The following is a 25260-nucleotide window of genomic DNA, read 5'->3' on the forward strand; positions in this document are numbered from 1 at the left end:
TCCCATGAAGAAAGGAGGATAACCATCTGAAGAAGAAAACAGGATCAGGGAATAAATATCAAGCCACTAACATAAGTGGAAATTAAATTTTATTCATCGTCATGTGTTAAAACTTAATGTTTTATACTTTCTGTCAATTTTATCTTTATTTTCTTTCATTTTAATACCATTCAGGTTTTCCATTACTGTTGACACCTGGAAGTATTCTTTCTTTGTTAATCATTTAAAAATTGTAAACTACAGTTAATTAGAGTCATAATAGTTCAGATTTCACTTTTAATCATAATGTCTAAGCCTAAGCTAAAGAAAATTGAAAATAGGAAAGCTAGAGCTTTTCCTCTCTTGAACTTTGCAGTGCTTTGCCAGTATATTGGTTCTTACTTTGACTACTTTGCCTCCTCCAAGCTTTGTTAATGAAACGACCCTCCTACCCACAAAACAAAAAAACAAAACTCTTTGCCTCAGAGCAGCATTAGTGCACCCTGTCCAACTGTATTTCCCTACTTTATAAGCAAAAAGCAGCAGTGTAATTATTCACACATAAATAGATGTTGCAAATCTTTTGTGACATGTTCTGAAAGCATTGGCTGCATCGTCTCCATCACTTAGAATTTTAGTAGCCATATTGGCACTTGCTCATGACTAATGTTTGCTAACCAGTACAGTTTAGTACCGCTTGTGTATTAAGCGATGGTAAATGTTTGATAGCTTAGGTCTCTTGAGTGCAATACATGGATTTTATAGAGATTTATGTCTAAAATATATATGTGCCTTTGGTCCCAATGTTGGACTGGGTTTGACTAGATGCAATGAGTATAATTTTTCATGTATTTCCAGTGCTAAAACTGCTAAGCAGTGTTTTGTCTTTATTTATTTAATTTTAAATCATGGCAGACAATTATAGAGTAAATAATTCCTTCAGTATTTATTGGGTAGAAGAAAAGAGGATTATTCAGATAAAGGAAAGCTAATTAGTCTTGCATTAACTGTATTCAACTGGCAATTTATGACACGCATCTGAAGGTGAGGCTGTGACTTCCTATTCTTAAAATTGCACTGTTGAAATCAGCGCCATGGGGCACCACTTGCTGGTTGCCTCATGAAGATGGCAGCTCTTCCACATCTACCTGGATTAGCATCATAAACATCCCCACCTCCACTCCCCAGCCTTTGAGGTTTTAATTATGCAGTCATTAAACATTTATTCTAGTAAAGCCCCAAGTTGTCTTGGGCTGTCTCAGACTGGATGTACTATTTGCAATGTCTTTTATTTTCATGCTTTTTCTTACAGAATATTACTAAAACGAAAGTAACATTTCTGGCTCTGAAAACTAGTAGATGAGAGATTATTCTAGGTGTAAGGAAGATTGTATGTTGGTATGACTTTCTTCTTCTGGCTGGGATATGGTCTTTGTTCCTTCATTCCCTACTAAACCACGCTTCTCCCTGAGTAGTGCCTTTGTAGAAATATTCCTTTGATTTTTTTTTTTTTAATTCTCTGCAATTGAAGGATTTGTACTTTGTTTGTTTTGTAATGGCTCCATTGTGATCTTCTCTTGCCTGTTTTCCCTTTAAATTCTTCAAATCTAAATTACCATTTTTGCAAAAATAGCTGCTAGGCATGTTTGTGAATTAAGCTTAAGTGATGATGAATGTATGCCAAAACAGGGTCTATTTAGACACAAAATATGTTTGTTTAAATCAACATTTAAATCAGCTTTGGTCTGTAGTCTTAAATTCCAAACACAAGTGAATGTACTTAATATTCTTTCAGCCTACTCTGATTTTTCTGTTTTTGGAACATAAAATATGACCTTCAACTATCACCATTCTACATTGAGTAGTCACACAATGTCCATTATGTTAGTAGGTATGAGATGTGCTGGAGGACAAAGCTGTGGCCTAGAATACATGGAATGTATCTGAAAGCAGCCGCCAGACAACTGCAAGGGACTGGCTGTTTCAGCAAGGGATGCCTTAGCTCTTTCCATCCAGTCTAGTCTCAATCAGAGTAGAAGCATGTGGTCGCCTGTCCTTTGTCTATGCAGTCAGGGCATCTGGGACAGAGGCAGGGCACCTCAGCTTCCAGTGAAGGATGCCTGCCCTCCAGGTTGTGTTGGGACTAGGGAAATAGTGGCCTACAGAAACTCGAGGGACACCTCAAGTGGTCCTCCTTTTGAGCACTGGGTGACTTACATAAAATGTAAGAGGCTTATCCATCATCTCCCGGTCTTGATTCTGGGGTAGACCACACCTGGCATTAGGTAAGTCTGTTGTGATTCAAGGGACACTGAGTTTCCATTTGCAGATTGGGTCTTTCCACTGATGTTGCTAAGGACTTCTGTACTTCGAGGGTAAGTTTAGATCTAGATTCTGTCGCTTAGTGGAAGTTCTTCTCTGTTCTTTTTAAGGGAATAATGCCCTTTTACAGGCTAAGTGGATAGCTTTAAGAGGAGACAAAGGGCAAAATTTTAAGATAAGACTTAATGATATGAGAGGGGTCTTACCAAAGGGGTTTGATGTTTGTGAAAATATTTAAAGCCTTAATATATAAAGCTATTTCTTGGCTGAAGTTGTATACTTATTAATACAATTTAATAGATATTTCTTGAGCATCAACTATGTATATATCAAATACTGCTTTAAACATTGTATAGCAATCCATTATAACTCCCTTTTCATCAGAGTAAATGTTGAAACTCTTCTTAGTAGTATCGTCTTCATTTATCTGCCATATTTTTACTGTCAGAATTTAAAATTTTGTAGAAGTTTAACAGTTACAGTGGAATTTTTTAAAAATTCTAAATTTTAATGATAGAAAATGTTTTATGTTTTCCTATCTTTAGTTCCTCAGATGAGTGGGGATTTAAGACCAAGAATACTTAGGGATTAAATTTCACAGGAATTCTGCAAGAACATTGTGTTGAAATCAGGTTTCCAAGGGTGATAGCCCCAGTTGCCTTCCCCACCCAGCCTACTGTTTACCTAGTTGCCTTCCTTTCCTGTCCTACTGAGGCCAGAATGTTTCCTGGATACAAAGATTAAAAACCTGGGTGGTTTTTGTTTTTGTTTTGCTTTCTACTGTTTACACAAAAACTAGGCCGGTACTTTTATAGGCTTCATGTGTGAATAGAAATACATTTATTTCAACAAGGCCAAATGCCACAGCTGCCAGTCTTTGTACTTTGTTCCTTTGTGTCCTTGAGTGTTTCCTTTATGTTTCTAGAAAATTTTATTTGACATTGTGCAGTTAAGATAAACAGATCTGTAGATTTGAATATTTTGAGGTGTGACATATTAACTACTTGACTATAGGGGAATTTCACTAGAAATAGTCTCTTTCCAGTAATGAAGCCTGCATGTGCTGTATTGACTTGTTGCAATTGAAAAAATGCACTAAATTTCCTTCACATTTAATCAAAGTGAATTACTGCATAATTTAAATACAGTGGAAGTTCAGACCTTAAATGCTTGTAAACCTCTTATATTTATTGAATCATTTTGTAGTATTTGCATAATTCTTTAGCTTTTTCAAGTGTAGATAAAGCAAATGTTCACACATAATATTACCATCTCAGTTTACCCATTAGTTCAATAGTAATTAACTTGTGGGAATTTAGTACTTCAAAAATAAGTGAGATTACTTGGTCAAAATGTTATCAGGTCTTCCTGGAATGACATATAAATTATATAATGTAGGGAAGTGGGTTTGGCCCAATGGATAGGGCGTCCACCTACCACATGGGAGGTCCAGTGTTCACACCCAGGGCCTCCTGACCTGTGTGGAACTGGCCCACGCGCAGTGCTGATACGTGCAAGGAGTGCCCTGCCACGCAGGGGTGTGCTCCGTAAGGAGAGCTGCCCAGGGTGGCACTGCACACTCGGAGCGCTGATGCAGCAGGCTGACGCAACAAGAGACATAGATTCCCAGTGGCACTGACAAGAATAAAAGCGGGCACAGAACACACAGCGAATGAACACAGAGAGCAGACAACTGGGGGGGGACAGGGAAAGGGGAGAGAAATTAATTTTTTTTTTTAATCTTAAATTATATAATGTAAATCCATTTGACCTATGAGTCCCTGTTAGTGACCTTTCTTACTGAATGAATTGTTTTCAGGTTGGACAGCCTACTATGGAGCTTGGCAGAGACCTATAAGAACAAATTGTTATTTCATTTTGTACATCAATTGTTCAAACATTTGTAAAAATTGCTTTGCTTTTCTATAATAGGGAAGTGTCATTCATTGGTTAAAATATATTAGCTGTTTTAGAGACCAGGGACTGTAGAGGCACAAGTATCTGTGAAGGATGAGTACTCAGTGTTTTATCTGTCATACTGCATATCTTAAGGACAAAAATTCCCTTCTCCCTTTGTCTGCAAAATTCATCACAGAAAATATAGAAGAATATGAATATAGTTTTTTAAAGTTTAGAAAATGTGTGCTGCTTTTCTCATTTTGTTCCGTTTTGCTTGTTGCTTTTACTTGTTGCATTACTTTAAGGGTAAATGTAAATATTTAAAGTGAAGATGAAATATCCCAGTTTTGCCATGGGGCTAGCACATAAAGCCAAACAAAATAGAATAAAGTGAATAAACATCACCTCTACTGTCCTTGGATGTGAGTACTTTTAAAACTAGTATTGTTTCTAATTCATTTTATAGGCATAAGGGTGCTTGTCTTTTCTACTTAAATAAAACCTACCTAGGCACTTAGTAAAAGAGTATGTTAATAGTCCAAAGTATTGTTATACTAACAGTTTGAACAGATTACATTTCATTTCATTTAACCTTTCTTACTCTTTGCTAACAAGGCCAAACATTAAGACATGTTACAATTTAGTGACTTTTTTCCATTTTTCCCTCAACTCCTCCAAGCACCCAGGTGACAGACATGTCACATTCCTCTGCCCAGTGATGGCTTTGCCACTGCCTCGGGGGCTGCACCAGCCGTGGATGGGTGAGGGGAGGGTGTACCACTCCACTGCTCTCAGAGCAAGCTGAGGAGAGAGGCATGTTTGATGTTTCTTATGTAAGCATTAATAAGCACTTGATTGACTAATTACCAATTTATTTTGAAGTGTCTTCCTGTATTGGGAGCTGAGTCTGGGTCTGTTAGCTTGTACACTGCTTGGGGGCAGGCCATCATACTATGTTTGCCAGCCCAGCACATAGTAGGCCCTCAGTAATAATTTTTTAATTAAGACTTTGTAACTACCAACAAGCGGGTCAGGGCTTTTGACATTTCCACTATGTAATTTGAACTATGTAATTCATGGAAGCATTATGGCTAAAATCCAGGAAGCAGACTGAAATCTTGGTCCGTAGCCATGAATAGATAACAAGGTCAGTCATCCATCGCTGTCAAATATACTTTTACTCCTAAGAAAACATCACATGCTAGCAGGAATCATAATTATAAAACGTATACCATAAACAGCTCTGTCCATCTGCTTGGTGCTAATTCCTATTATATATTCAAAATGCCAATGGTAAGACAATCTTGCAGCTTTAATGGGTGTTACAAGTTCAGCTGGCGGGTCTGTCATTTGTGTAGAAAGACCAATTTGATACTATTTAGGCAGTAAGGCTGTACAAATCAGGTTAATGCACCTCCTGATAGCTCTTGCCTGTGCTTCATGCTCTGCCAGATATGGACAGCAGACTAATTTTTTTCATGCATTCTAAATCTGTCTCATTTAGAGGACCCAGACAGCAACTTCTTGGCATTCATATGTGATACTATTATATCATTTCTTGCAGTGGAATGTTTTATGCCAGTTGAGAGTATACGTATACAGAAGGAGAGAAGTCTGGCTTGGAAAAATGATGGCATTTTCTTTTATTCATTCATATCCATATTTATGCTCTTCAGCAATTTTGGTCTACCACAAATGATGGTAGTACAGTATACATGGCACAGAATAAGTGTTGAATAAGTCCTAATTGAATTAAACTGAATTTCCATAAAACCTTTCTGAGAACTTTCATTTGTCTCATTTGAACCCTTATGTCCCTCTGGCCATGATGGACAGATGTCAAGGATTCCATATAAATTGCTAGTACAGAGGGGGAGAGCCCAGTCATTTGTTCTTGTGTTCCTGGGTCTGGTTGTTAGAACAACGATGACCTATCAAGTACAGGCAAGTTCACATAGAACTTTCAACTATAACCCACTTTCTGGGTTCTGGCATGGTTAAGGGAGGATATAGATTATTGTGTGTCATCTCATTGTAATTCTATCCACTTTTTTTTTTTTTTTTCACTTAAAGCTTTACTGTAATGCAAGTAAAAGGGTATGTTACTGTTAGAAAATTAAGACATTTTCAAAAGTAAATTATAGGGGAGTGGATGTACCTCAGGTGGTTGGGTACCTGCTTCCCATGTTTAAGGTCCAAGGTTCAATCCCTGGTACCTCCTGGGAAAAAAAAAAAAGTAAATTATAAATATCACAACTTGAACTGTCACTTCTTGCTTATAGCATAAGCCCTTTTGGGGTGGCATTCATGCTGTAGTAGTAGCATATTAAGTTGTAATAAATAGAACATACTTAGGAGATAAGTGAATATAATAGGGCTTCTCTTAGAAACTTCACCAACAGAGCAAGTTTCCTACCGTGCTCTCTGGAAACATTAAGGAAGGACAACATCCTACTGTTGCTTTTTCTGCAAAAGATATTGACTTTTTCTTTTTTTTTTTAGTTTAGCAAAAACAAAATGTTTACTTGACTTCCTGGTTCAAGGATGAATCCTGCTGCTATAAAAGGGGCCTTTCTTTATTGGCTTTAGAGGTTTTATTGTTGTGTGTGTTTTAATTTATTGAAGTACATCACTCATAAACATACATAAACAATAGGTGTATAGTAATACATGCGAACTTAGAAAACAAACATAACATCATATAGGACTCTCATAACTACCCTTCCACTAATATCTTGTGTTGTTGTTAAACATTTCTAACTAATGATTAAGGAGCATTTTCAAAATATTACTACTAACCAAAGTATTTTCTCCCAACCCACTCTATTATTATATTTATATCATTTATATATGAACATACATAATAAGTATAGTAAAGGTTGTGAACTTACAAAGCAAACATGCATAACATCATACAGGGGTCCCCTAGAGCAACCCTCCACTAAAACCTTGCATTGTTGTGAGACGTTTGTTACAAATTAGGAAATAATATTGTCAAAATCTTGCTAATTATAGTCCTTTTCTTACATTTCGGTGTATTTTCCCCCAACCCACCCTGTATTTTTTTTAATACATTTTTTATGACAGAAGTTGTAAACTTCTAAAACAATCATGCACTTGTGCAGAATTCCCAAACAACACCCCTCCTTTATTAACACAACACTGGTAGAACATTTGTTACAGATAATATCATCTGATTATTAACCACATCCATAGTGTACATTTGATACATTTTCCATACTGCACCATTATCAACACAGTACATCTTTGGCATAGGTGCAAGAATATTATTACTGCTAACAGTCCATAAGTCACTCCAGTTGTATTTTTTCCCATGCTTCTCCACATTCCTACCACCCAGCACTAGCAATGTACATTTGCTCTAGTTCATAATGGACACTCTTATATCTGTACCATTAACCGCAATTCTCATCCACCTCTTGGTTTACTGTCCTATTACTTCCTGGATTATTCTCAAGCATTCTGTCAATTGGCATTTACATCCCTAGACTACCCTTTTCAGCCACATCCCCACTTATAAACTAGCTGTTACTATGTGTTACCATCCACTGTATACATTTCCATACTTGAACAGTAAACTTAATTAAAACTTCTACATTAAACATCAGTAGTCCATTTCAGTCATCCTCTTACCTCCTTTAAGAATCCACCACCTACTAACATATCTTAAAGATATTTTCCTTCAATTTCTTCTAGAAGCTTTATGGTTCTTTTATATTTAGGTTTTGAGTTACTTTTTGGATAAGGTGTGACATAGAGGTCCTCTTTCCTTCTTTTGGCTATGAATGGGCTTCTGCTAGAGTTGTGTGGGTTTGACAGGCTAGTCAAAAATCACTTGACCATACATGTGAAGGTCTATTTCTGAACCATCCATTTGGTTCCATTACTCTATGTGTTTGTCTTTATGCCAGTACCATGCTGTTTCTACCACTATAGCTAGGTAATATGATTTAAAGTCTGGAGTTAAGAGTTTGCTTTTCCTTTTTAAGATATTTCTGGCTATTCAGGACTCCTTACTCTTCCAAATAAATTTGGTAATCATGTTTACATTTTTTTCTAATTGGTGGTGGAATTTTTATCAGGATTGCATTGGATATGTTCATCAATTTGAGTAGAATTGACATCTTAATGATATTTAGTTTTCCAATCTGTGAGCATGGAATGTTCTTCCAGTTATTTAGGCCTTTTTTTATTTCTTTCAACGTTGAGTTGCAGTTTTCTGAATACAGGTGCTTACTTTGAGTTTTATCTGTCATGTTTTATTTTCACCACACACTTTTGACACTTTCAGTTACTTTTATTGATATAATCTTTATTTCTAGAATCTCTTCCAGGCCTCTCCTATATTTTAAGGCTCTAGCATACCCTTTAGGATTTCCTGAAAATCTGGACTCTTGGTTAGAAATCCTGTCAGTTTCTGTTTATCTGTGACTAGTCTAACCTCGCCCTCATTTTTTAAAGAAAGTTTTGCCAGATATAAGATTCTTGGCTGGAAGTTTTTCTCTTGTAGTATCTTAAATATATCAGACCACTGTCTTCTTGCCTCAATGGTTTCTGGTGAGAAATCAACACTTAATCTCATTGGGTATCCCTTATATGTTATGCATTGCTTCTCTCTTCCTGTTCTGAGAATTTTCTCTTTGTCTTTGGCATTTGACACTCTGATCAGTATGTGTCTTGGAGTTGGTCTATTCAGATTTTTTCAGATGGGAGTATGTTGTGCTTCTTGGACATGGATATCTATGTCCTTCAATAGGTTGGGAAATTTTCTACCATTATTTCTTCACATATTCTTTCTGCCCCTTTTCCCATCTCTTCTCCTTCTGGGACACCTATGGCACATGTTTGCATGTCTCTTGCTGTCATTTAGTTCCTTGAGATCTTGTTCAATTTTTTCCATTCTTCATATGTTCTTTTGTATGTTTCCTTTCAGAAGCCATTTCTTCAAGCTCACCAGTCCTTTCTTTTGCCTCCTCAAATATGCAATAGCATATTAATGATCCCAGTGGTTTTTAAAAATTTAATTTATTGTACCTTTCATTCCCATAAGATCTGTTATTTTTCTATGTATACTTTCAAATTCTTCTTTGTGCTCATGCAGTGTCTTTTTTTTTTTATTCATTTTTTAATTTATTTCTCTCCCCTTCCCTGCCCCCCAGTTGTCTGCTCTCTCTGTCCATTCGCTGTGTGTTCTTCTGTGACTGCTTCTATCCTTATTAGCGGCACCAGGAATCTGTGTTTCTTTTTGTTGCATCACCTTGTTTTGTCAGCTCTCCGTATGTGTGGCGCCATTCTTGGGCAGGCTGCACTTTCTTTTGCACTGGGCAGCTCTCCTTACAGGGCGCACTCCTTGCGTGTGGGGCTCCCCTACGTGGGGGACACCCCTGTGTGGCACGGCACTCCTTGCGCACATCAGCACTGCGCATGGGCTAGCTCCACACGGGTCAAGGAAGCCCTTGGTTTGAACCGTGGACCTCCCATGTGGTAGGTGGACACCCTGTCCATTGGGCCAAGTCTGCTTCCCCCTGTGTCTTCTTAATATCCTTAATCTCTTCAGGCATCTCATTGAATTTATTAAGGAGATTTGTTTGAACATCTATGATTAGTTGTCCCAAATCCTTTATGTCATCTTGGAGGCTTATTTTTTTCCTTTAACTGGGACATATCTTCCCATTTCTTGATGTGGATTATAATTTTTTTTTTTTTTTTTTTTTTTTTTTGTGTCTTGGCATCTGGCTTACTAGAGTATTCTGGGTGCAGTTTTTCTTGTTAGAGAAAAGAACTTCCTGCCCTTACTCCTTTGCTGGTTGTGCAGTAGGCGCCAAGGATGTAGTTGGTGCTATAAGCTGTGGAGGCTCAAGCTGCCCTTGTTGCTCCAGGGACTGATGAAGCTTCTCCCAACTTTCTCCTTTGCCAGGGGTAGGGACAGAGTCACAGCTGTGTGGAATAATCCAAGTCATGCAGGCCTCAACTGTAGTTGCCCAGAGAGACTGATGAAGCTTCACACCCCTTTCTCTCCTGCCTGGGGTGGGGATGGAGCTGCAGGTGTGGGCAACATTCTATGCAGTTCAGGTCCAAGATGACCACAGTTACCCTGGTAGACTTGGATTATTCAGTCTGTGCCAGCCAAAGGTACCTGTAGTTACCTGGATAGGCTGGTGCAGAGCCTGCGAGCCTCCTCCCTGCCAGAGGCAGGGCTGAAGCATAGGCTAGGGCTGCAGGCCAATCTGGGTGAAAGAAACCAGTCCCTACCATCACTGTGATTTTCAGTCTTGGCTTCCCCTCCGGCTGGGGGCGGAGTCAAAATGGCAGCCACCCACCTCTTTACAATTTGGACAGATTCATTGTCCAGCTGTTCCTAGGGTTATACCTTAGCCAGCTGAGTCACTACTTGGTAACCAAAATCAGCCAGCCACCTCCTCCCCTGTTTTTGGGAAATGGAGCTTCCAATTCCAGTCACAGAACAGCTCTGGGGCAGCTTACACTACCACAGTAGGATAATCACCGGCCTCCACGGCTTGGCCAGTAATTTCCTGGAGAGGCTGGCGCAGGTCCCCCCAGCTTCCTCCCTGCTGGAGGTGGGATTGGGTGCTAGGCTGGAGCTACAATCTGATCTGGATGGAAAGAAGCCAGTCCCCACCAGCACTGTGATTTTCAGTCTGCCCCACTTCCCCTCATGCCAGGCACAGAGTTAAGGTGGCAGCTCCCAGTCTCTTTCTGACTTGGACAGACTCAAACTTTAGTTGTTGTCAGGATTATGCTTTAGCCCACTGAGTTTACATATTAGTAGCTGAAGTTGGTGCCCAACTGTCTTTTCCCTGTTTTGGGGGAAGTGGAGCTTCATATTCCAGCCATGGAATAGCTCCTGAGGCGGTTTGTGCCTCCAGTGGAGGATGGGCACCGGCCTCCGGGGCGTGGAGCTCTCTGCTTACAAATGTTCTCTGCAGATGGGCAGTCTCCTCCTTCCATTCCTTCAAGGATGTTTCAGGATGCTCTTTTGGTCTCCTGGAGTCCCCAAACAGGTGCTTCAGGTAGCTCCAGATAGGTCTGGGTATTTACTAACGGCCCTGTAGCAGGGCTGACTCTAGGAGCTCCTTGCTCTCCTGCCATCTTGCTGGTTGTCTTGGATGTTGACTTTCAATGATTTTAATTAAACACCTTCTCAAAACTCTCTAGTGGGCATAGACTCCTTTCTTAACCCAAGAGGAATTAATGTATCTTGTAGGATTCCTAGCTGATATTTGGGGAGACTCCGTAGAAGAGTTGTTGTGTTCATAAAATAACATAGCATCAGTTTGCAAGTAACTGGCCAGTTTTCTAAAAATGGAAGGAAATTATGTTGACTTCTAAGATTGTTGTGGGGTTTTTTGTTTTGTTTTTCCTTTGGTATAGGTTTTTTTTGGGGGGGGGGGGGCAGGCAAAAAAGAGAAATGCTTTTGCTGTATTCATGGTCTTTCTTTGGTCCTCCATCACTGCCCCTCACATTCTACAGGGAGGCAGAGAATCATAACTTGGTGTTAACTGGAAAATGAGATCATCATTTAATATTAGGTGTATCACTTAAGATGTATATTTTCCATAATCATGACTAAAGAAAAGGAATGTATAATAGAAAAAAATGCAATGCTTGTATGCCTCAGAAATATTTTAAATTTCTATATTGAGTAATGATACATTTGCTATTTAAAAATCTTCTTTCCATGTTCTTTTATATATTTTTCTTCTTAAAAGTACTTCTAGTAATGTCTTGATCTTTTTTCCTTTTTTTTTTTAAGATTTATTTTTTTATTTATTTCTCTCCCCTTCCATCCCCCACCCCCACCCCAGTTGTCTGCTCTCTGTGTCCACTTGCTGTGTGTTCTTCTGTGTCCACTTCTATTCTTGTCAGCAGTTCAGGAATCTTTATCTCTTTTTTATTGTGTCATCTTGCTGCATCAGCTCTCTGTGTGTGCAGTGCCACTCCTGGGCAGGCTGGGCTTTCTTTTGCGCTGGGCAGCTCTCCTTATGGGGTGCACTCCTTGTGCATGGGGCCCCCCTAGGTGGCAGGGCACTCCTTGAGTGCATCAACACTGTGCGTGGGCCAGCTCCACACGGGTCAAGGAGGTCCTGGGTTTGAACTGCGGACCCCCCATGTGGTAGGCAGATGCTCTATCCACTAAGCCAAGTCCGCTTCCCTGCTTTTGTTTTAAATAAGAAATCCTGGGAATCCTCTCATAATCAACTGCAGTTTCAAGCTTTATGTTTTATACTTGACAGCCCTTTAGTTAAGTTTAATGCAAAAAGCAATGGCAGTCTTCTGAATTCTTCTTGTTAGAATCTGCCCCTCTGGAACAATAGCAGGAGAGGATTGTGGGTTTTGGTCTAGAAACCTTTTTGGAGTTGGAAATACCTGCTGCCTAAGACAGTTCATTTTAACAGTTAAGTTAGAAGCTTCCTAACCATTGTGAACAGTCAAATACAGATGTGATAAGTTTTCTAAAATAGTTTATATGCAAGTCAGAAATCCCAGCAGTCTCTTGGATTTTCCCAGCTCTAGCACCTCACATCCATGAGTAATTCTGTGAGTGTGATGATGTCTCCTTTGTTGCCTTGGAGGAAACCTCAGCAATGGGGTTAATTCATACTCTAATATCTTTCAGCACTAACACTCCAAGGAAGGCGGTGTTTGCTGGAAGCATGCAGCTGCTGGCCGGAGTGAAGCTCTGCACGGGAAGGATCTTAACCAACCACCCACACTACGAAGACAAAGGCCTCAGGGAGCGGACCAGAGCGGTGAGAGCCCTCTGCCTTTCCTTGCTTCCTGCAACCACCAGGGCCATCCTGTGGGTGCTAAAGATGGGGTTTAGGTGCTATACCCCAACAGCCATGGGTAATGAGGGGAAATAGGAGCACGTCATGCATGGGGCTCACATCTCCTAATTCTGGACTTGGGCCTGCACTTGACAGTTAAAGGCATGCTCTCTGGCCACACATCCCTCTCACTAGAATAAAAGAGATGATGATTGCTTTGAGATATACTGAAGACAGTGTGTGAGAGAAAAGGAAAAGGAGCAGAGAAATATCTATCACACTGTTTGGAGCATTTATTTCTAATGCATGTGTCTAAGTAGATTGGATAGCCACAGAATTCAAAGTTCAGAGCATACAAAGGGAATATAGTAAAAAGTCTTCCTCCCCAGGCCCTATATCCCAGCTCCTGGTTCCCCTAGGAGGCAATAATGTGACCAGTTTCTGGTATATCTTTCCACAGGTATTTTATGCCTGTGAAAATGTATAAATATATACACATTTGTATCCTTCATCCCTCTTTTTATACAAGAAGTAACTTACTACATCTTGCTTTTTCAGGGGTACTTAATATATTTTAAAAGTCATTCCGGGGAAGCAGACTTGGCCCAGTGGATAGGGCATCCGTCCGTGGTTCAAACCCCGGGCCTCCTTGGCCCGTGTGGAGCTGGCCCACGCGCAGTGCTGATGCGCCCCAGGAGTGCCGTGCCACGCAGGGGTGCCCCCGCGTAGGGGAGCCCCATTCACAAGGAGTGCACCCTGTAAGGAGAGCCGCCCTGCGTGAAAAAAAGTGCAGCCTGCCCAAGAATGGCACCACACACACAGAGAGCTGACGCGGCAAGATGACGCAACAAAAAAGAGACACAGATTCCTGTGCCACTGACAACAACAGAAGCAGACAAAAGAAGAACACACAGCAAAATGGACACTGAGAACAGACAACTGGGGCAGGGCAGGGGGAAGGGGAGAGAAACAAACAAACAAAAGTCATTCCATATCTGTATATTAACAGCTTCCTTGTTATTTTTAAAGCTGCGTAATTCTCTTATGCACATGTAGCATATTTTATTTAACCTTTTTTTTTTTTAAGATTTTTTAATTTATTTCTCCCCCCACCCAGTTGTCTGCTCTGTGTCCATTCGCTGTGTGTTCTTCTTTTTTTTAAAGATTTATTTATTTATTTAAATCCCCCCCCTCCCCCGGTTGTCTGTTCTCCGTGTCTATTTGCTGCGTCTTGTTTCTTTGTCCGCTTCTGTTGTCGTCATCGGCACGGGAAGTGTGGGCAGCGCCATTCCTGGGCAGGCTGCACTTTCTTTCGCGCTGGGCGGCTCTCCTTACGGGGTGCACTCCTTGCATGTGGGGCTCCCCTACGCGGGGGACACCCCTGCGTGGCAGGGCACTCCTTGCGCGCCTCAGCACTGCGCATGGGCCAGCTCCACATGGGTCAAGGAGGCCCAAGGTTTGAACCGCGGACCTCCCATGTGGTAGACGGACGCCCTAACCACTGGGCCTAGTCCATTTCCCTGTGTGTTCTTCTGTGACTGCTTCTATCCTGATCAGTGGCACTGGGACTTGTTGTGTCAGCTCTCCGTGTGTGTGGCGCCATTCTTGGGCAGGCTGCACTTTCTTTTGCACTGGTTGGCTCTCCTTACGGGATGCACTCCTTGCACGTAGGGCTACCCTACATTGCACGGCACTCCTTGCGCGCATAGGCCAGCTCCACACAGGTCAAGGAGGCCCGGGTTTGAACTGCAGACCTCCCATGTGGTAGGCGGACGCCCTATCCATTGGGCCAAGTCCGCTTCCCTTAATTAACCTTTTAGGTTGTTTCCCTGTCTTTTGTAATTATAAAAAGTGCTCCAGATAATAAACTTGTATGTGATTCACCCTGCACTGGTACAAATGTATATCTGTACATCACATTCCTATATGAAGAATTGTGGGTCAAAGAATTTGTAATTTAGATATTGCCAAGACCCCCTTTATAGCAGTTGTACCAGTTTGCATCAACAATGCAGATGTATACCTGTTTCCCTTAATCCTCACTAGCAGTGATTTCAAATTTTATGATATTTTGTCTTGGTCATGGAGAAATCCTGTTTGGGGGTGAGATTTGACTAGTCTAAAAAAAATGTTTGGTATTCTGAAAATTGTTTGACCTTAGAGTCCTGCTAAATGGGTATTTTTGGGTGGTCCAGGTGTTCCGGATAGCCCGAAGTTAGCTAGATTGGGGGCAGGGTGGGGTGGGGCAGAGCCTGGCTCAGCAAACACAAGGCTCAGTCTATAATGCTTAGACTCAAGAGGAAAGTGAAAAGATGGATAAACTGTGCAGGAGTGTTTCAGAATCCAGAACCTGCCCAGATACCAAGTTTTATGCCCTAAAAACTGACATCTTGAATGTCCCAGGACTCTTCTTCAGTTGTGACTTTCAAGTCCTGCAGCTAGACTGTAGGATGGGTTTCAGTTTTAGCAGTAGAAGCAGCTTGCCCTCCTACCGTTTCACCCATCTTCATGGACACGCTGAATTAGGCTCTCATTCCAACCTCTTAAGTCAGAAACCTGTCATTAGAAAGCAGGGGGCAGCAAAGGAAGCAGCAACTCTCTTAGTGACTCCTTTTCTTACCCCTCCCCAACAGGCTTTTCCCCATGCCAAGTCCCAGGATATATGATACTGACAGTCTGGGTTCCTCACATACAGTGCGTGAAGCTGGTGAGGAAAACCAAAGTTGTACCTCCTCTTGAACTGCTGTTGGGTGCTGCAAGTTGCTCTTGCTTTGAGGAAGGATGAGAGAGAGAGAGCATTGGGCATCTCATTCTGATTGAGCAGGATGCAGCATAACTACAGGAAAATTGCTAGCCGTCCCAGCCATAACCAGAGTCTCCACTGGGCTCCTTTTCCTCAGCTTCCATCATCAGGGACTGGGTCTCCTTGCTAGTATGTGCCCCCCCCCCCAAAAAAAAAAAAAAAAAAAACTGTACACTATCCCTAATGGATACTTTTAGCCTATAGGGCTCTTTTTAAAGTAGAGACTATGTCTTATGTACTCAGCCACATTATTTACCCCAGTAAAGCATTCTTAGAATTGGATCTACTTATAAATAACTCTAAATAATACATCCTGGATCAAAATGTATTTGATCTCAAAATCCATATATATTCAGCATGACTCACTTTCCCTCTCATCAAAGCTAAATAATTGCAGTATTGTTTAGGAAATTTCCCACACACTTCAAGTGAGCGCAGCAGGGGCCTGGGCAGGGAGAAGAGAGGAAACTGGGTGTTCAGGTCTTAGATTCAACCCCTAGAGGAGGTTGTGCCTTTAGATATTCCTCAGCTTACTCCCTGGCAGTTGAGTGGCATTTTCCCTTACTCTGTTTGATCTCATTTTGAAAGGTTTATCAGATATATGCAAAGAGGTCTCCAGAGGAAGTGCATGCCCTCCTAAGGTCCTTTGGCACTGACTATGTAATCCTGGAAGACAGCATCTGCTATGAGCGAAGGCACCACCGGGGCTGCCGGCTGCGGGACCTACTGGACATCGCCAATGGACACGTAAGCATGGCCAATCTCAGTCTCCTGGAGGAGCTAGGATGCCATTCTTAATCCGAAGTACTGTCACAATCATTTTATACTCTATGGATAGTTGTCGTTTGAATCAAGTATTTGTTTTGTTCTTCCGTTCTGCAGAACTCACCACCTTGGCACTTCATTAGCTGCCCCATGGGGTGGTCAGGGTTAAAATGAGAGGAACTCCCAAGCCCCACCTTCACATCCAACAGGGCAGCTCGGCCTTTAATTGTTTTGTGTCATGGGACTGTACATAAAAAATATATTTTTAAGGATGTTGCTGCAAAAACTAAATAAACTTCATCCTTAAAAACCACTGCTCTGAAGCATCACGTTGGCTCATACATGAGAGGCTGTGTGGTGGTTCCCATCTCTCTCCCCTCCCAGCCACATGGTAGATTATGATTGCTGTCCCTCCTCTCTCTCACTGGCTGTTGGGTGGCCCCTTTTGTCCTCTAACACTTCCACAAGATGGTTTTCTGTGCGTGAGCCTATACTCCAGAGCAGAAAAATAGCTACTTCTCCTTTCGCCCTTCAGAGGAAAACATTCTTGGAGCTCTCTCCAGTCTCAAATAGAGCAAACAAAAGCTTTTCACCTTTTAGAAGTGGTATGTACTGTAATTATCAGTATAACAATTAACAGATGTTTATAAAATGAATGGAACAAAGTTACAGGCCTAGTACAATTCTAAAAATTTGATTATACAGAATTCGGGATTCAGGTTTTTATCCAGGGACAGTCATAACTGGAGTTCAGAGGAGGTACAAACCAAAGGCTGCATTTAAATTTTGTGTGTAGCTTGTTCTAAGTAGGCCATCTAATGAGTTGAAGACCTTGCTCTGGTCATAGTAATTCTTCCCTTAATTTCATTGCCATGAGAGGGGCATGCCTAAGATAAAGGCAATACAAGTTTTCAGTCTAGATTTGCCATCGGTGGTGATCACTGTGTGAGAATGAAATTTCCTTCTGCTCCTTGGTTTGGACTTCTGAAGACTGACAGGGTGAACCAGATGATCTCCAAGTAGCCTTTGAAATTGAAACTATTTAATTTCACCAACATACCATCTTAAAGAAACCTAATACTTATTCCTGTTTCTGTTGTCTCATAAATATGATTTTTTTTTTTTTTTTTCAAATTGTTTTTTGGGTTTGTTTGGATTTTAGACAATGGATGGACCAGGAGAGAATGATCCTGATTTGAAACCTGCAGGCCACCCTCGCTTCTGTGAAGAGATAAAAAGAAACCTGGCTCCTTATGTGGCACACTTCACTAGAGTGTTTCAGAACAAAACATTCCATGTTTACAAGCTGTCCAAAAATAAGTAACCAAGCTTTCTCTTCTATCTCTATTTTTGATACAGTGAAATTCTAGCATAATGAAGCTCACTTGACAAAGTTTCCTGTGTAATTAGGTAGCCTGTACCTTAAAGCTGTGATATGAGTAAATTCTACAGATGTTTACACTAGCATTACCATCTTTGAAATTCTCTTCTGCAAGCTTAAGTCTTTTTAGTCTCATCTATCTTTTCCATTGATGTTCTTCAGCATAAATATTCACAAATTTCTAAGATGGTGTTGAAGAGAACAGTATGTTTTCCATGGGTAACCTGAACAGCCACATAGCATGTTGGAAATTGAGAGCCTGTTTGGGATTTGAAATACTTTTTTAATTTCTAGTTGACTTAAGACAGCTATGGTTGAATTGAAGGGATGAATGCATAATTAAATTATTCTGTCATATTGTTTCACTAGTGAAGACCAACTGGTGGCTTTTTTAAAAGCTCCTTATTGTCCTGTTTTACATTAAAATTTTATAGTGCTCTCCAATTTTCGTGCTCTTAACATTTTTTTAAAAATCACGTTAGGTCTTTGTAAATGTATCTGAACCTTCTGGATTGGGCTCTGTCTGAAATAATCTCGTTTCACCTTTCAGTATGATGTGTCACACATTAAATCTGTGTGTTTGTGTGTGTGTTTTAATGCTGGGCACAACATCAAAATTTTGTATTGTAAGTCCTTAAAAGGGGCATCCAAGTAGAATTTGTTACTGTTTACTGTTTTTATTTTAAAATCTACTGATAGCAAGTAAGAGAGTTTTACTTTAATTCTTACTCACTTAAATGTACTGGGTTTGCAAAATTTTGTAAACTTTTTGTGTTTTTAGCTTTTGTATTTTTTACTGCCTAGAACCTTGCAAAGTCTGAATATTTTTAAAATGCGTGTCCTAACTAACTTGCTAATCCAATATTTTTGGCAGACAGCATTTTCATACCAAGTTTGATCTGTGGTCTCCAGTCTTACCTTGAGGACCCTGGTAGTGTTATTCTTTTCCTTACTAAAAGATAATCAAGTGCCTCTAAGTCATGCCTACCTGTAAACACAAAGAGGATTATGTATACCTGCTCAAATTTTTTTTGATAATTGCTTTTATAATTAGTTTCTAATGATGGGGACATGTAAATATTGCTGACAAAAGCATACTGTTCATTTAATTAAATCAAGATAGCTAATGAAATTAACTTTCCCCCTGTTCTTGCCAGTTGGAAATGATTTAAATTATTTCTCCAAAGTTGTATTGCAGTAAATTACCATAGACATTGAGATGGATATATCACATGTTCAAATAATTTTATTTCGGTTACTCCTTATTAAGCAGCATTCAAGAAATTTTTATGCATGGTCATGTTAGACACAAGAATACTTGGCTTTTATCAAAACTTAAATAAAAATTGACAGTAACTGGGTTAAATTACACAACTGAAACTCCTGAATTCATCTTTCCTGTGTCCCTTAATAAGGTTGGAGACCACTGCAGTTTAGGATAATACAATAATAAAACATTTTAATCAATACTAAAACTTTAATAGAAGCCAGGAATGCTGCATGCCTGTTTTAGCTGACAGCATGGGTCAGCACATCTTTCAGCGAGTGCCTTACTCTAATTGAACCAAGCACATGTAAGGTACAGTATGTCAGACTATGTGGTTCTTTTTCAGATGCATTTAATTTAAATGTCCATATGTGTATTAGTCTAAGCATTATGAGTATTTGGAGTCTTGATAAACAAGAAACATTTACTTAAATTTTTATACCAATCATCACTGCATTGATGGTTATATAGTGATTCTTTTTTCATAGTGTAGGTGCCATTGTTGCCAAAACTTCGTGTTCATTCTTTAGTAAAAAATAAAAAGTGCCAAAAAAACTTGCAAGACAGAACCCATACACTCTTTCCAAGACACTGTGACCATGTACAATAGAAGTTTTTATTTCTTGATAACCAAATCTCTCACTGAATCATGTTAAATACTCTCTTTTATGACATTCTCTTTGAAGTACACAGGGGAAAAGAGAAGAAAAGCATCACCTGATTCCTGACTCTGGCCTTCAGCCCCCTACCAAGCCAAGGCCAGAGACTTTGGCAGCTGTGTTAACATTTGGTAATAGCCTCAAACTCTGGCTCCATTTTTTATGGATAGAAAGACCACTTGAATTTTCCTCAGAGTTGTACCGTTAAGTACAGAAGTGCTCTTACCTGGCCTCTGCCTCCCTGGCTCACCAGAACCCCAGTCTCTATCCCTCTTGTAAACTGGCACTCTCCCACACTCCTGCTTCTCAGTGGCGGTGTATGCCATGCAAGCCTGCCTTCTTAGTGAAAATACATAATTCAATTAACTACTTACATAAACCTAAGAAATATGGGTATAAAAAGAATTATTTCTATGAAAATTAAGCTGAGTGCTTTAGTAAGATTTGATAAAGGTTAAATTGCCAATAAAAAATTGCTTTCAAATCTGCTGTGGGAAAATTGAGAAAAGTATAAAATACCAGGGAAAATAGAAGAATCAAAATTCTGAACTTTGATTGCTTCATATGTTTAAAATTCTAATCTGATAGAAAGGTAATAAAATGTACTAAAATGATATTATAGGTATGATTTATACAAGTAGAACTACTATCATTGGATCCTTATGCAAAGGAAAGGCCTTGCCTTTACATCAGAAGGATCAGCAGTTGATGTATGAGCAAACATTTTAAGTTATGATTTCCTACTTTAACCTACTTACCCTTCATTCAGTGACCAGCTGCTGGTACTGATCACAATAGCTGTTAGAGATTCCACTGAAGTTAAAAGGTTTAATCACATTTATTACAGGCTTTTTAAAGAACAAGGATTCATTTTAGATATATTAGCCAGGAGCATAATTAGGTGTAACACCATTTGTTTTCCATTGAAAAATGGTTTTCCGGACTTTGTGAAATCAACTAGCTTAAGTTTTTTGGGGTGTATATGTGTGTGTGTGTTGGGTAGGTGCTACTGTCTGGCAAGGATATATGTAGATATTTCATCTGGTCTGCATCTTTATTTCACAGTTAACTAAAAATGTTTATTCTGGTTCCACATGAGCATAGTTAAGATGTAAAAATTTTAACTCCTCTGTGGTCAAAATCTACCTGAATTAACATAGAAATGTTTAATTTTTGAAAATTAATTTAAACCTTGGAATTAATAGGAAGATATTAAAATGTTCCCAGATGATATATCTTGGTTAATATATTCCCAAATGCTTTTTACATGACAGCCTTTTGGCCTAGAAGAGAGTGTTTGTCTATTCATGGAAAAAAGCTTTTAAGATGAGAGAGTGACTTTCTTGCAGCAATTGATTTTCTGTTTTTAACATCTTATGGGTGAATTCTCACAAAGAGCTTTTATAATCTGTTGTACTAAGTTGTATGGAGATTATATACTAAATAAAGCTCTTTTAAATCACACCAGAGGAATGTCTTTCATTTCTTTGAAGGTCAAAAACCAAAGAACCAGCTTATTGAAGTGCATTAAATATGTGTTAGAGAGTAATCATTGAAGATGGATGTGGCAAGGTCTTAATTGTACTTGCTAATGTTGCAGGAGTTTATTTTTCACATGGATTTGGTTTGATAGCCTCTTCTTTCACGTGAATCTCAAAGTTCTGATTTAGATTTCTAAAGAGATAGCTGCTTTCAGGAATTTATCCTGAAACACATATGTATTTGTTTTGACCTTTGGAATAGTTTCTACTTTTTGATTAAATTCTCAGTCTTTAGTAATTGAGATGGATGAATGTTAGTCCACATTCTATAGTAAGGGTGTGTAGATAGCAAATGTGCTTGACCATTCGATTATTCAAAGTAGATGTTGAAATTCCAAGCCAACACAGTTTGGGAGAGTAATATACTTCCAAAGAGAAGAAACTCAGAGTGGAATTTCAAATATTCTGTACTGAGCAATCTCTAGCAAAGGAAGAATTACAACTGGTATATTCAAGTAAGAGATTCAGGATATGAATAACAGAATATATAATGGTTTGACAGTGACACAAGGCACTTGGCAAATGAAATGCTTTTTCTCTGCCTCTCCTTTTAGAAGGAATATCTGAAACTCATTAATCTTTTCAGGTTATTTAATATTTAGAAGTTTGCTATATAGGATTGTTTTTCAGAGTTCATGCAATGGTACTATAGTGGAACATGAAATCAATTTAGTAGATTGCAAACAACATTTTAACAAAAGATGGGAATAGAGTAGAAAGTGTAAGTATTGTTTTGTGAACTATTTGTTTCCATTATGTACATAAATATTAGTGTACTAGAGTGGGGGAAGTATAAAAAGCATTTCTCTGTGGGTTACAAAATTTGAAAGCCACAGAGTTACAGCAGCTTGAACTTGTCTCTGTCCTTGCCCCCTACTCTAGTAGAACCCTATTAACATTGATGATATTAAAGAATTATCATATAATTTTAGGTATGATGACATGGCTATGCTTTTTAAAGAATTTTTATTTTTTAGAATGCAGTCAAATATTTACAGATGAAATTCTATATCCAGGATTTGCATAAGAATAATTTTGTGAGGTATATAGATGAAATAAGGTTGGCCATGAGTAATAGAATTTAAGCTAGTTTGGAAAATTTTTTAATGATGAATAAAAGAGGAATTAGAGAAGACCCAATAAAATAAGCCAGGAAACTAGGAAGATAAAAAGGTAAATGTTAAAATTAATCAATTAGAAAAATAGAAAGGTTAAAAAATCTGTGAACTGGTTCCTTAAAAAACTAAAGAAATAAATACCCGGTAAACCTGATCAAGAAAAAGAGCAAAAATATAACAATTAGGAACATGAAAAGAAGACATAATCCCAGAATTGTAGAAATAATAAAAAAGAACTCTATGAGAAGAAAGTATGCAATTCTGTGTTTAAAAAAAATTTTTTTAATTGAGTGGAGCTCAGTGGTTGAGCACCTGCTTCTTATGTACGAGGTCCTAGATTCAATCCCCAGGTACCTCCTAAGAAATAAAATTGAAAACCTACAGGAAATAGGTTTATTTCCTAACAAAATATAAATTGTCAAAATTGCCCCCAAAACAAGTTGAAAACTTGAATAGATAACATCAATAGAAGATCTGGAAATATGTTCAAAGGTTACAAATGACACTTGGATGAAAAGGGGACACATTCTAATGTTCGTTCTAACGTTAAAGGAAGAGATCATTCCAATGTTAGTGAACTAGTCTAGGCCATGGGGGGTCAGCAGGAAAAGCTCCAAGTTCATTTTTGAAAGCCCAATTTTAACACCAAAACTCAACACAGATGGTGTGTTGGTTTTCTATTGTTGCAAGAAATTACCATGACTTTGGTGTCATAAAACAATATGCATTTATCTCACAGTTTCCCTGGGTCAGGAGTCTGAGTACAGTTTAACAGGGTCCTCTTCCAGGCTCACTTAAATTGTGGGCAGAATTCAGCTTCTTTTTGTTGTAGGACTGAGGCTTAGTTAAGAAGCTACCCTCATCCATAACAGTACACAACATGACTATGTTTCTTCAAGGCCAGCAGAAAAGCATCTCTCTTTAGGAAGGGTTTAGTCCCTCTTTTCAGGGCTTTCACCTGATTAAGCCAGTCATACCCAGTGCAATCTCCATTTTGATTAACTCAAAATCAACTGATTTGGGATCTTATATCTGCAAAGTCCCTTCACTTTTGCCGAATAAGGTAAACTAATTACAGGAGTGACATCCATCATGTCCATGGGTCCTACTCGAACACAAGGGAGCTGATAATACAGGACATGTACACCAGGAGTGGGAATCTTGGGGGCTGTTTTAGAATTCTGCCTATCACAGTTTAATTAGAAAATAAGGGTTCTGGCCATGACTATTTGACAACTAACATAAGACTATAATCTTTGAGAGAAGGGAAACACACAAGTGAGTCCCAATTTCACCCTGGCTTTCTCCTTGAGAGTCTTCCAAGGTGTCACACAGGGAAAATGGAGCCCAGTCAGAGAATGGCAGTGTTACTGGGGGAAGCAGATTTGGAGTTAATGGCTGCTAATGTTACCAGATTTTGTCTAGGTTCCGGACTATGCTGCAGAACTGAATTTCAAGAGCATGTTGGGTAGTTAGGCCAGTAATTTATTCAGATAGGGAGGGAAGAGAAATGGGAGAAAATAACAGATCATGGGTCCTGGGTGAAAATGAAGGGGCTGAAAAGTGATAAAAATTTACAGACTACAATTTCCCATTATAGATTATAAATCCCCAGGTTTACTTGCATAGTGATCCAAGTGGGGGGGAGAAGATGGCCAGAACTGGGGTCTAAAGGCAAGAGGGTGAGTTCAGGCCTTGTGCCTGCTTTTTTTTTTTTTTTTTTTTTTTTGGTCTGCCTGCCTCTTTTTTTTTTTTTTTTTATTGACTTTGTAATAATATTACATTAAAAATATATATGTGAGGTCCCATTCAACCCCACCCCCCCTCTCCCCCCCCAACAACACTCGTTCCCATCATCATGACACATCCATTGGATTTGGTAAGTACATCTTTGGGCACCTCTGCACCTCATAGACAATGGTTCACATCATGGCCCATACTCTCCTCCATTCCATCTAGTGGGCCCTGTGAGGATTTACAATGTCCGGTGATTACCTCTGAAGCACCATCCAGGGCAGCTCCATGTCCCAAAGACGCCTCCACCTCTCATCTCTTCCTGCCTTTCCCCATACCCATCGTCCACCATGTCCACTTTTCCCAATCCAATGCCACCTCTTCTATGTGGACATTGGATTGGTTGTGTCCATTGCACCTCTATGTCAAGAGGAGGCTCAGATTCCACATGGATGCTGGATGCAATCCTCCCATTTTCAGTTGTAATCACTCTAGGCTCCATGGTGTGGTGGTTGTCCTTCTTCAACTCCATCTTAGTTGAGTGTGGTAAGTCCAATAGATCAGATTGTAGGTGCTGGAGTCTGTTGAGGCTCAGGACCTGTGTGCCTGCTTTTTGAACCAGTAATTATTCCACCCCTTTGCTAATGGCAGGGGAGGAGTTCCAGCTGTTTGCTGTTTTGATTGATTACTCCCTCCCCCATCAATCCCCCATTAGGGCCCAATGATAAAGTCCTTGGAGAATATCCAGGGCTTCTCCTGGCTTCTGAAGGAAGTCTTGTTATGAATGGCAGAATCTCTGGGAGGGTCTTCCAGCACCCATCTTGGGGGTATCAACGTCCATGTGGACTTCTTGCCAGGTTCCAGATCCATCTATTGATTCCCTACCTTACTAGCCTGCTTCACTAAGGTGGCTAGAATTTAGTAAGGGTTAGAGAAGAGGGAGTTGCAGAAAAGAAAATCCAAAATAATCCATGTAAAAGT

At 39.5% G+C, this 25260-nt stretch overlaps 1 protein-coding gene across 11 annotated transcripts in view; it reads left to right on the forward strand.

Moving 5' to 3' along the window:
• DPY19L3 (dpy-19 like C-mannosyltransferase 3) overlaps positions 1–21350 on the forward strand; it is an 89142-nt gene extending 67792 nt beyond the window's left edge. For all 11 annotated transcript variants that reach the window (XM_058280105.2, XM_058280102.2, XM_058280100.2 and 8 more), the window contains 3 exons: positions 12861–12993; positions 16403–16561; positions 17742–21350. In XM_058280105.2, coding sequence (XP_058136088.1) covers positions 12861–12993; positions 16403–16561; positions 17742–17903 — 454 coding nt within the window. In that variant the 3' untranslated portion in view covers positions 17904–21350. The remainder of the gene's footprint in view (positions 1–12860; positions 12994–16402; positions 16562–17741) is intronic.
• The last annotated feature ends 3910 nt before the right edge of the window (positions 21351–25260 follow it).

The sequence above is a fragment of the Dasypus novemcinctus genome, chromosome 18 (assembly GCF_030445035.2).
Source record: "Dasypus novemcinctus isolate mDasNov1 chromosome 18, mDasNov1.1.hap2, whole genome shotgun sequence".
Lineage (NCBI taxonomy): Eukaryota > Metazoa > Chordata > Mammalia > Cingulata > Dasypodidae > Dasypus > Dasypus novemcinctus.